This window comes from Leguminivora glycinivorella, chromosome 7 (assembly GCF_023078275.1).
Source record: "Leguminivora glycinivorella isolate SPB_JAAS2020 chromosome 7, LegGlyc_1.1, whole genome shotgun sequence".
Taxonomy (NCBI): domain Eukaryota; kingdom Metazoa; phylum Arthropoda; class Insecta; order Lepidoptera; family Tortricidae; genus Leguminivora; species Leguminivora glycinivorella.
The window spans coordinates 795,428-807,909 of NC_062977.1; the positions used below are offsets into that span (position 1 = coordinate 795,428).

The 12,482-nt window shown below is 43.7% G+C and overlaps 1 protein-coding gene across 1 annotated transcript in view; it reads left to right on the forward strand.

Moving 5' to 3' along the window:
• LOC125227992 (vacuolar protein sorting-associated protein 13D) overlaps positions 1-12,482 on the forward strand; it is a 77,472-nt gene that overhangs the window by 5,262 nt on the left and 59,728 nt on the right. The window contains 19 exon segments of the mRNA XM_048132429.1: positions 16-169; positions 719-900; positions 1,718-1,876; positions 1,879-2,048; positions 2,693-2,977; positions 4,467-4,638; positions 5,540-5,714; positions 6,049-6,181; positions 6,403-6,526; positions 7,211-7,362; positions 7,762-7,918; positions 8,205-8,383; positions 8,692-8,820; positions 9,223-9,229; positions 9,231-9,501; positions 10,372-10,496; positions 10,793-10,931; positions 11,285-11,458; positions 11,728-11,896. Coding sequence (XP_047988386.1) covers positions 16-169; positions 719-900; positions 1,718-1,876; positions 1,879-2,048; positions 2,693-2,977; positions 4,467-4,638; positions 5,540-5,714; positions 6,049-6,181; positions 6,403-6,526; positions 7,211-7,362; positions 7,762-7,918; positions 8,205-8,383; positions 8,692-8,820; positions 9,223-9,229; positions 9,231-9,501; positions 10,372-10,496; positions 10,793-10,931; positions 11,285-11,458; positions 11,728-11,896 — 3,056 coding nt within the window.

Here is a 12,482-nt window from a genome sequence, read left to right on the forward strand (position 1 = left end):
TTGTGTTTTCCACAGAGGCAGTACAGCGAAGCAGTAGGTTGCTCACTAGGCCTGGAGCGCGTGGGGCGCCTGCGCGAGTTCCGCGCGCTCCGGCCCGCCGTGCCGGTGCGGCAGGCCGCGCGCGTCTGGTGGCTGTACGCGCTCAAGTGCCACTACCCCGAGCACACCTGTGAGTACAGATGCTGGTGAACCTTTGTGTGTTATCTATAAAAAAATACTCTTGAAATTGTGACTTACAAAACCCAGATCCTGGTCACGGCACCAATTGAAACGACTAATCTTCGAATAACTTGATGTTTTACGTCTTCCGTGACGTTAATACTGAACCCACTACTCCGAGCACAAGTGTGAGTACTATAGCCAGTTGTGTACACAGAGACAGTAGAGTGAGTGATGTGTGAGTACAGATGCGCAGGTGCACCTTCGTGTGTGATTCATTACAATATACTCTTGAAATTGTGACTTTTTAAAAATCTGGTCACGGCGCCAATTGAAACGATCTAGTCTTCAAATAGCTTGATAGCATTTGAAACATGTGGACTCTTTTGTGATGGAAAGCCATGTATAGATGGTGAAGCAAATCTTGTCACCGAAAAAGGCAAATTTGAAAATATTGTAGGATTGAATAATCATCATAAATTCATCATTTCATAGAAAAATTTAATTTTAAATCGTTTTTTAGTGACAAGATCAGCTTTATATATGAATCGTGTTTCAGGGATGGAGCCAGCTCCAACTTGGGGGTCCTGCTTGGCGCAGGCGCGGGCGGCGCGGCAGTACGTAGAGATCTGCCTCAGCCTGCTGGCCAACCCCGCCGCCACGTTGCCGCCGGATAAGAAGGCGGCCAAGGACGAGTTCGAGTGGAAGACTCCGCTGCATCTACTCAAGCCGCTCAGAGAGGTAAACGTTCAAAAGTAAATGCATAAGTGGCTTTAGTGACTCCGGACTATGTCCATGAGTGGCAATGACTGCTTTACGTCAGGTGGCTCGTCTGCTCGTTTGTTGTTTTTTTTTTCTAGCCTATAATTGTGTCCCACTGCTGGCCAAAGGCCTCCCATTTCTTCGGTCACCCATCACGATTTGCCACCTGCTCCGGCCAGTTGCTGTCTATATCATTAAAAAAACTAATTGTGGTATTTTTGATACATCAGATAACTAATACATTTTACAGCGCAGGTAGTCGATTTTATGTGAGTGCACTAGTATTTTATAAGGTAATCTCATCTAAATTTTAACTTCTGATTAGCAGAAACGTCTGCAATCGATGCCATTAGGCTTAGAATAAATTTAAAAGTGGAAAATGTCTGCCTTGGGTGAGACTTGAACTCACATCCAGACGCCGTGAGTTCAAGTCTCACCCAAGGCAGACATTTTCCACTTTTAAATTTATTCTAATCTCATCTACTTTTGTACTCCGAACTTTCTAGTAACTTTGCACTTGTAATAGTCGCAACACTTACGGGTATGTAACCTTTTAGCTCGCTTAGCCCAACTAAATTTCGCAGGTAGATGTGGATTTGAGAAATCATTAAATCTTTTTAGATTGCAATGATTTTACTTGCCAATTGTGAAGCTACAAATAAATCAAACGGTGCACCAAATCGTCTGTCCCCGTTAAAGCGTTCGCAAAATTGTATTGTATGGGAACACCCATAGACCTCTGTGTCTCTAACTATGTTTGATGTAACTGGTCCTAATTGTCGTTGTATTGATACAGATTGCAATGCGGAAAGTCCCCCACGCGACCCCAGTGTCGACCCCCGACAAGCCCGGCGCCTCCGGGCGCTCCATGCTGGTGCAGTGGTTCCCGCAGTGGTGGGGCTGGTACAGCGCGCCCGCGCCAGACCCGGCCGGCCCCGACCCGCAGGGCGCCCCGCCCGCCATACAGTCCCCCCCTGCGCCGACTTGGAGGAGGAGATATTGGACGTGATCGCGGACTCGCTGGAGAACAATACGATGTTGAAGAGGGACACGGTGTTTGGCAAGTTTGAGTTCGTGCTCAATAAGGGCTGTCTGAATTTGTGTATGGAATCGGAGGCGGAGAATAAGTGAGTACAGTTTTAATAATTACTCTTGAGTGTTATTTTTCCTAAACGTTTGAACTTGTATATCATTTGATTTTTTGTTGCACCTTGATTCCGTAATCTTGATTTAATGTTTTCACAATTATAACAGTAATGTGAATCGATTTTGTGACTATGTTGCTGCCATTAAAATGGTCATTAAAACGACGCTTCTGCATAAAGTTCTCGTCACCTATACATACTATAAGTGCCATTTCACACTATCCGATCCGATATCGGATGTCAGAATGATTTCAATAGAAAATATCCAAGATGGTGCCTGTAATGTATGGGATATCGGTCCGACATCCGATATCGGATCGGATAGTGTGAAAACGCACTAAGAGTTGAGCAAAAGCCTGGCATTAATATTCAGCGTTATCGTTACCCCTTTAAATTCCCTTGCAAACCTTATAGTAATTGAAGCGCTTTGTAACTGACCTTTTCAGTACAGGATTTTTTTGTCGCACTAGTGCATTACTGCAAGTGGATTATTTTTTGTCAGGTCGAAACTAGGGCCATCTGTACTGAAAAACGTCGTATGATACACGTGCGAAAAGGAAATTCGCCACTCGTTTCGAACTTCCTTTTTTCCGCACTTGTATCGTAATGTACTATTTCTTCCTCAGAGAACCATCATCCCCCGGCTCCGAAGCCGCCGTAGGCTTAGAACTACAGTTCAGCGCCGTCGCCGTGGGCCTGGAGTCCCGCGTGCGCGCCGGCTCCCACGCCCTCCACGTGTCTCTAGGCGGAGTGTCGCTTAGAGAACGAATCACACCGGGGTCACTGTTCCCCGTATTAGTGGCCCCTGCACCGCTTGGTACAAGAAGTAGTGTGGGAAGACAGACTGAGCAGGAACCGCTCTTCCAACTGCTGTATGAGAAAAGGCCTTTTGGACTGAATGCGGATTATAAGTGAGTTATTCTATGGTTGCAACCATAATATTAGTTTGCAAATCCAGACTAGAGCTTTATTTTAGCTGTTCAGATTACAGGTCAGTATTTACAGACCTGTCTTAGCAATTCTTATAGTCTCGGTAGGGTATGTCTTCGAGGACGAATCACACTGTTCCCTGTACTGGTGGCTCCGGCACCGCTTGGTACAAGAAGTAGTGTGGGGAGGCAGACGGAGCAAAACCATTGTTCCAATTGCTGTATGAGAAAAGACCTTTTGGATTGAATGCGGATTATAAGTGAGTAATTCTAAGGTTGCACCCTTAATATTAGTTTGAATACACAGACTAGAGCTTTATAAATAATTTAGGTCAATATTACATACCTGTTTTAGCTATTCTTATAGTCTCGGTGGGATATGTCTTCGAGAACGAATCACCCCAAGGTCACTGCTCCCTGTGCTTGTGGCTCCGGCGCCGCTTGGTGCGATAAGCAGTGTGGAACTGGGGAGACAGATGGAGCAAGCACCATTGTTCCAATGAGTGTTGTATGAGGAAAGGCCTTCGTTCACACGACGTCCATGCGAGGAAAGCGTATTCGAGACATATTTTTTACCATATACCGTAGGGTCTTGCCACCGGAGATGCGAGATTCTCACTACGACTTTGTTTACGTTGATTCGTTCACACGGACACACTGGATTCTTGTGTAAATAAATAAATAAATAAAACTAAATAAAATAAATAAATATTGGGGGACACCTTACACAGATCAACCTAGCCCCAAACTAAGCAAAGCTTGTACTATGGGTGCTAAGCGACGATATACATATTTAAATAGATAAATACATACTTATATACATAGAAAATATCCATGACTTAGGAACAAATATCTGTGCTCATCACACAAATAAATGCCCTTACCGGGATTCGAACCCAGGACCGCGGCTTAGCAGGCAGGGTCACTACCGACTGAGCCAGACCGGTCGGTGTACGTTGTGTTTGTGGCGAAGGTCATGTTGGAGGACGGATTGCCGATTGCATACGGGAAAAATCCGAATGGACCTACCACCACGTGAACGGTCGTCTCGTATACGGTAAAACCACGAGAAAATATGGAATCGAACAGTCGCGGTGTGAACGTAGTCTGAGAATTCAATATTGTTGTCAATGTTTTCGCTAATCAACAATGTTCGTTCCGGAAATGCTGTGATCATCTAATCCTGACGCTGACGGACGGTCTGGCTCAATGACGGCCGCTCTGGCTCAGTCGGTAGTGACCCTGCCTGCTAAGCCGCGGTCCTGGGTTCGAATCCCGGTAAGGGCATTTATTTGTGTGATGAGCACAGATATTTGTCCCTGAGTCATGGATGTTTTCTATGAATGTAAGTATGTATATCGCCGCTTAGCACCCATAGTACAAGCTTTGCTTAGTTTGGGGCTAAGTTGATCCGTGTAAGGTGTCCCCAATATAAAAAAAAAAATGTTATTTAGATTTGTTATGTGTGCAGGTTGTGGGTGAAGTCGGCGCCGCTGGAGGTGGTGTACTGCTCGGCGGCGGCGCGCTGGGCGCAGCAGTTCGCGGCCGAGCCCTGGGGCTCCGCGCGCCCGTACGTGGCCGTGCGCGACCACACGCGCGCCAAGCTCATCACGCAGTGGGAGCACATGCTGCACCCCAGTGTGGTCAGTACAGTCACACCTAGTTATTTTATTTATTTAGAACACATACAGTCATTCACACATATGACAAGGGTGCAAATAAATACGCATGCAAACTTATTCTAAAAAAGACCTGAAGTTCATAAAATTCAGAACAGAAAAAATACATAACACAAGCAAAGCTAAGGTAAGCCTAAGGTTATATACATAATACAATAAGTATTAAAATATAAAAGTTAACAAATGTGGTTGCTACGAAGATTTTTAAAGCTTGTGGCAACCTATTATTCAACAGTTTATCATGTATAAAAAATGTTTTGTACTTGTTTTTAGTTTTGCAGTGATTTAGTATTTAATACTGTCATGCTGTATCACTATTTTTGAAATAAATAAATAAATAAATTATACCTACACATTTAACCCGCAACGGAGAAACGACTGGGTGTTATAAGTTTCGTAGAAATGTCGTAACAGTCTATACTCTTACAGCTAAAAGACATCGTGACGCATTCTGCTTTTGCTATTTGCTTCCGACACTGTTAGTGACTGAAGTGCTGCTTCCTGCATCAACAATCTTAAATAGGGTGGTATTCAACTTGTCAAATTTCTTGTGTAATAAATAACAATAAATAAATAAATCGTTTATTCTCAAAATAAACCCTTTTTCGATAACATTAATTCTTCTGACAAACTGCAGAACAGTCTGTTGGTAGAGGGGAACAGAAGGGGGCGGGGAGGGGGGATATGTGCATTGAGTCTCACTCTACCATTTAAGACATTGAACCTTTAAATTTAATAAATTGGAATACTACCATCATGTAAATAAGGTCTCACCTCAACTCAAAATTGCTTGTAAGTATTCATTTTGCATTTTTTGCGAACTCATAGTTCACTGTTGTACTCTAATTTGATATTTCTTTCTCAGGGGGAGCGAAGATCCTGGCAAGTGGAACTGGATATCTCAGCACCTCAGATTTTATTCGTCGAATCGCTGACGGACCGAGATTCGTCAGTACTAGTGTTGGACTTCGGTCGGCTTCGGCTGGCGAACGCAGACGCGATAGAACCTGTGCCGGATAGCGGGAGCGTGGATGACGAAGGTAAGGACATTATTTTATCGTAAGACATACAAAGATACTAGCAAATGAAATTTAAATTCATACTTTCGGTAGTTTTATTCGACAAAGCATGACTGGATTCGGTCCTTTTCCGCTAGCAACGCTAAAGCGATAGACCCTGTATCGGATAGCGGGAGCTTTGATAATGAGGGATAATTACTTTATGTCTCAGAGATAAACAACGGCATTAAACAACTAAGCTCCATTTGTATTTGATCTTAATGGACTAAATGTACACCCTTGGGAGTTGAAAGGTTGGGTTACCTGTTACCTCAAGATGATAATATATGCCTCATTCGTGAATATTTACTTGCAGAAATGTTTATGACTCCATGCTCAACGCCACCTGGCAGTCTACTGTCGCCCGCGTCACCACCGGAACCGCCGGCATTAACTCCTGCACAGCCCGCGCTACTAGCTATGCGACTACACAACAGATTATACGATAGGTAGGTGTATCTGCACAGTTTTGAAAAGGCAAGTGTGAATTTACTTCTAAACCAATTTTAAACAACCTACTAGTACTCTACCGACAGCGATAGTTTTTTTGTTTTACATGTTATAGTCATTCATCAGAAGTTTAAACCCTTACGTAATTGGTGCCGTGACCAGAATCACACTCTTAAACAATATTTATAACATAAAGTATAAAAACAATGTGTTTGCGCAGATACACGATAGAGTTCAGCGACCTTCAGATCCTGGTGGGACGAGCGCGGGACAACTGGAAGTACGCGCACGCGAAAACCACGTCGTCCCTGCATCTGTTGGACAGATTTAGTATATCGTTGCAAGTAAGTAGCTCTGTTTATTATTAATTCTAGAAATATATCTTTGTACTATTGTTATGTGGGTAAAAATGGATATATAATTAGGTGTTAATGGTATAGTAGATATAGAAAAATACAAAAGGAAAAATCATAAGCAATAAAAGTCATTCATTATTTCATTCATTCATTCATTCGAATTCAAAACCCAAATTTATATTTTTTCTTTTTATCATTATTGTCCTGTCACGGTCGCCACTTACGTGATGAACAGATTATTGCTGTTATAGTTCATTTTTGAAAGTGCGAGTTCACGTTTATGATGGTGGTTATTATTATGTCGTATGGCTTTATTCCTGTTAAAATTTAAATTATTATACATGCATATAAAGTAAAATTACAATTTAACATCCAATTTTAATAGCCAATCCCTTGCTTCCGGTGTGATTGCCAGGAGGTCCTGCATATTTCCGGGGAACCTCCTTTCAGGACATTCTTCAGTTATGTGAGAGATGGTTTGGATTGGCTCCCCACAGTCACAGGCCGGCGACGGCGAGATATGATGGTGGTTGTATAACTTGAATAGGATAAGGCGCGGAACCGTTCCTCGCTCCCTGTTTTCTCCTCTGTCGCTTCGAACGGTAGAACCGGCCTTAGACGGTCGCAAAATGAACGAATTTAGCGATCCAAATGTAGTTTTTAATACCTTAGGCGGAGCGACGTGTGGTGCACACAACGGACCCGCAGTACCCGACAGCTACCCTTTGTGGCACCCTGCCAGCATTGGTAGTCCATCTCAGCGAGCAGAAGGTCTTTGCTGTGAGATCCGTCATCGCTAGCTCTCCTCTCTTCGCCAGAGATACGTAAGTGTATTGTCAACTGCTACCAAGCAGTTCATAAATACATTGTTATAACATATATGTTATATCCTTTGAACAAGCCCTTAATTGATAATCATAATTTTTATCGGTGGACAGACAGAAGGACGAGAATTATACAAGTATCTTTATAAGTATAATCTGTCGAAACATCCTTATGGCAAACAACAAAGTTGTACTTTTGTCTGAGAAAGGACAAATTTACTTACTATGTTTCTTACCAAATTGGTGCAGCTCGATCTGACTAACATCAGTTATTTGAAATGCCATGATTTATTCATGCATGCAGAGAATGGGTTACATAATAGTTTACATTTGCTACTCTAGTATTAACTGATAAGAGGAAACAAATTCAACTCACTGATTCAACTGTTGTGCACACAGGTCTCGTAACGATAAAGCGGAGGGTTCAGGCACCGATGAACCGGACGGTGAATCTGAGAGCAGCGAGAGCTCTGACACGGAACCCTCGTCGCATTCCTCACACAAACATGCCACACTCTTCATGGTGCAGTTTGCCATAGACCAAATGTCGCTTGAGGTAAACAAAACTATTTTTTACAATAGCTATAAAGTTTCCATTGAGAATTCCCAAAAAAAAATTTTTACATTACTCGCATCTTATTTTTTAGAAAACCGGTAAAGGCGTGATCGTAGGTTTTATAGCTTCTGTATTGTTTTAGCAGTTAGCTAGAATATCATGAATTATTTTGCTGACAAAATGTCTCGTTGCCATAATGTACTTCAAAAATCCTGGTCACGGCACCAAAATGTAACATATTATACCATTTTTTTTTATTATTACTCATTTTTTGTATCTTATTCAGGTCCAATCCCGTGGGCGTAGCATCGCTGAAGTCCAAGTTTGTGGCGTCAAAGCTACAGCCACTGCCAGACCTTCGGAGTTGGCGCTGGCATTATCCGTGCATTCACTGCTACTGGTGGATGCGCTGCAGACATACGGGCCAGACTTCGAGCTGCTAGTGGCTAGCCACAAGCATGTTGGGTCAGCACATAGACTGTATTGAAGATTACTTGAAATCAGGCAGATTTACTAGGCTGGGTATTTCCCTAAATCACTGGTCTCCAAACTGTAACTTGCCAAAAAAAGGGGAGACTTTAGAGCCACGTGACCCACGAACCGAAAAGAAACCTAACTTACGTCGTTTTTATTTTGATTGGGTGTAGATATTTACAATCCGATCTATAACGGAAACTCCAAGGTCATGTAAATAATTGCTTTGCTTGCATTAGAAATTTCTTCTTCCTACCGATGTCCTGTGTTTTTTTTTATTGTGAGCGTTGTATGAACAGAATGGACACAGCATCGGGCAGCATCCGCGGCTCGGAGCCTACATCCCCCACGTCACCATCATCACCCGACGCCCGAGCGCCGCCGCCTCACGCGCTTGCAGGCCGCTTTGTATTCACTCACAGGAAGAAGTAAGGACACTTTTAAACTTAGGATTACTATAAAAGTTACTCTTTTCAAAGACTAGCACATGATTGTCGCGAGAGTATATCGCCGCGAGATAGATCCCACGTCTTTTTCTAATTGTATTAATGGTAGCCTATCTCGCGGCGACGTACTCTCGCGCCAAACTCTGTGCTAACCCCGCTGTGGCGGTATGAAGTTTAAAATAATTTGTGTTACTAATTTGACAGCTACAACTCTTATCATCCATGCCTTTTCACCAAGAATTCTTATCATTCTTGCCCCCTACGATAACTCTTAATACAACCTACTTATGTCCTTCAATATATTGGAATAAGGAGTTGTGAAGTGTATTTCTCTGCTACATCACGTCAATCCAAGTTGTTATAATAATGTTCCCTTTTCCACAGATCCCCCAGAAGCTGAGCGCACCAGCCCCGGCCCCACCTGGCCGCCCAACAGCAGCTGGAACACCAGCTACAGCACCGCCTGGGGCTCCACCACCAACTGGAACCACTCCAACTGGCAACCCTGGAACACTACTGGCACCACCAACTGGAGTGGGAACTGGGGAGGGGCGGTGGATTCTGAGGCTCTTATTGCTGTTGAGTTGACGCTGGTGAAGGGAGAGAATGGATCAGAAGACTTGAGGATAGCGAATATATTGTTCAACAATTTGGATATCATCGGTGAGTAGTTTGTATATTGGGTCTCCAACAGTCTACCTCTGGTTTTATCAGCTGGCAGACCAGTTATACTGCTTGAGAATCCATTAATTGGAACACCAGTAACTGGCAACCTTGGGACACCACTGGAACAACTAATTGGAGCGGGAACTGGGGAGGGGCGGTGGATTCTGAGGCTCTTATTGCCGTGGAGCTGGTGAAGGGAGAAAATGGGTCCGAAGACTTGAGAATAGCGAATATATTGTTTAACAAATTGGATATCATCGGTATCTAGTACCTATTTTGGGTTTCCAAAAGTCTAGCACAGGTTGTATCAACTGTAATTCAGCTTGGGAATCCAGTGACTTGAACAACTCCAACTGGCAACCCTGAAACACTACTGGAACAGTCAACTGGAGCGGGAACTGGGGTGGGGCGGTGGATTGGTTAGAACTGACACTGGTGAAGGGAGAGAATGGATCAGAGGATTTAAGGATAGCGAATATATTGTTCAACAATTTGGATAAGATTGGTAAGAGAACTAATATACATAGACAACCATCTTTGGTTGAGGGTTTGTCTTGTCACCAAGATCCTCTACCATTGTCTCCCCAGGGGCACAGTATAATAAAGAGTACTATTGTACAGTATGGCCACTCCCGCTCCTCGCTGAAAGTGCCGCCCACCCTACACGAGCTTAGAATGTGTGCTAGGAACGCGCCTCTTTCATGCATTTGATCGCCAGTGTCCGAGGTGTGACAGGGGCTTCACTGAGTAGCAAAATCTTTACAGCCCGGCAAAGTCAAATACAAAACAACACTAGATTCAGTCCATTTTAACTCACTCTTTATTTTAAAAAAAATACAACAACTAAAGTTACGGTTATTGTTACAGCGAACCAAGAAACGATAGTGGAACTGATAGGCTTCACACAGCGGGTATTCGGCAGCAGCGGGGCCAAGAAGACTGAACCGGCGGAGCCGCCCAAACCTACGCCATCCACTGAAGATGAAATCAAGGTAAAATCAACTATTTCTTACCAACAATTTTATTAAAAGAATAGGTAAAACTTGCCTAATAAGAGTGGTAAGCTACCATTAGAGCAGCACGCTCGTAAACACTTGCCATATAATGTGAATTGAATCCTTTTAGTGGCTGTTTAGAGAGTAGCACTACTCATTTAATGATGAACCTTAGAGTTGCAGCATCTAAATGGAGTTTATCCTTCCCAATAAATAGACTAAAGGATGTGATTGTATTATTCAAATGTTTATCAGAAGCCATGGAAAATAATTCAAAAATAATTTGTTCGCAGGAGGTCCGAACAGAGATCACGTTCGATTTCCACCGCCTCGGCGTGTTACTGCTGCGGGCAGCAGTACACGACGGTGCCGTGGTCGCCAAGAAGATTGCTACAGCCACCGTCAGCGAAGCACGCATACAGGCCACCGTCGGTAAGTTTCAATATATGGGTTATATTCTTATGTTCGACTCTGCTTGCTGGCTGCTTGGAAACGCTGGCGGCCTAGCGATAAGAGCATGCGACTTTTAATCCGGAGGTCGCGCGCTTTCGTAAAACTAATAGCTACTACAAATCTTGGGATTAGTTGTCAAAGCGGACCCAAGTCTCTCACGAGCCGTGGCGAAAGCCGGGATAACACAAGGAGGATGATATGTTTGGCTCTGCTTAAAAAATGTATACATACGCATACAGTTTTAGGTTATTCACTCGTAAGCATCGTCCATTTTCTAGCTGAATAATTCCTTCAGGTGCAGAGTTTTGTATAATCATTCTTTTTTTGCACAGATGCATCCCGCGTAGAAGTGGACGGGTCTCTCGGCGGTGTGCAAGTGGTGTCCCTCTGTGAGGGAGCAGGCTTGCATACTCGCGTGCTGAGCGCCGGCCGGGCGCCCGCGCCCACGGCGCAGCCCGACCAGCGGGCGCTACTGTTCACCATCACGAGGAGGGTCACTGCTGATGGTGAGTGAAAAAGATAACTTCTTGCAACGAGATAAGTTCAAATATTGAACTTATCTCATTACAAGAATTTTTTTGTCATCGACTTTGGCAAAAAAATGTGATTCTTGACTTTTCTGAGTTGATTTACGGCCACCACTTTCGCAAGCATGATTTTCCTTGCAACTTTTCCTACTGGTTGTGCAAAGTGCTCAATTTATACATACTACCTTGGATCAGTCTATTACCTATTAACAAGAAAAAAAAATATCTAAACTATATTTTTTACACAGGTGTCGAAGCGTCAGTATCTCTGCACGTCGCCAGCGTATGGGTGACTCACTCCAGTGCCTTACTGCGAGAATTACGCTCCTGTCTCACAGAGTTCAAGCAATACCTCGCGAACCTAGCGCGGTCCATCCGCGCCGCGGCTCACGATATGGCTGTTGGTCTCGTCGCGAGGTATGTCACATATCTGATACATACATAAACTCAAGCCTGTATTCTCAAACGGGGTGGCAGAAAACGTGAAAAGGCATTTTTTTAGTGCCACTCTTGGCAGGCAAGCATGGTCGCGCGATAAATGATAAAACATCTGGCAGTCCCTATCGCGCTTACAAATAGTGCGATAGGGACGGCCTGATGTTTTATCATTTATCGCGCGATCATGCTTGCCTGCTTGGGCTCTTTATCATATCAATTGGGTTGAAAAACAACAAAATTGTGACATTACAGTGCCAGCTTTCCAGCCCATCACACTACACCACTGTGGCCACGGTCGACTTCTACGACACCCCCGATAGGGGGCGACATAATAGGGGGCTGATAAATTAACCCTTCACCCCACGGCAAAGACATAAATATGTAACTCCGTATAGACGGATAAAGTCTAAGAAAAAAACGTACCTCAAAGCCCTAGAGAAAAAGGTACGGTTGCCTAGATGGCGTTACCCTTTTGGGGATCGCTCGGCTAGATGGTGCTAATATTAATATTTGAGATTTTAACACATATCAAGCTAAGAATATGGGCCAAATTGTCAAAACTGAG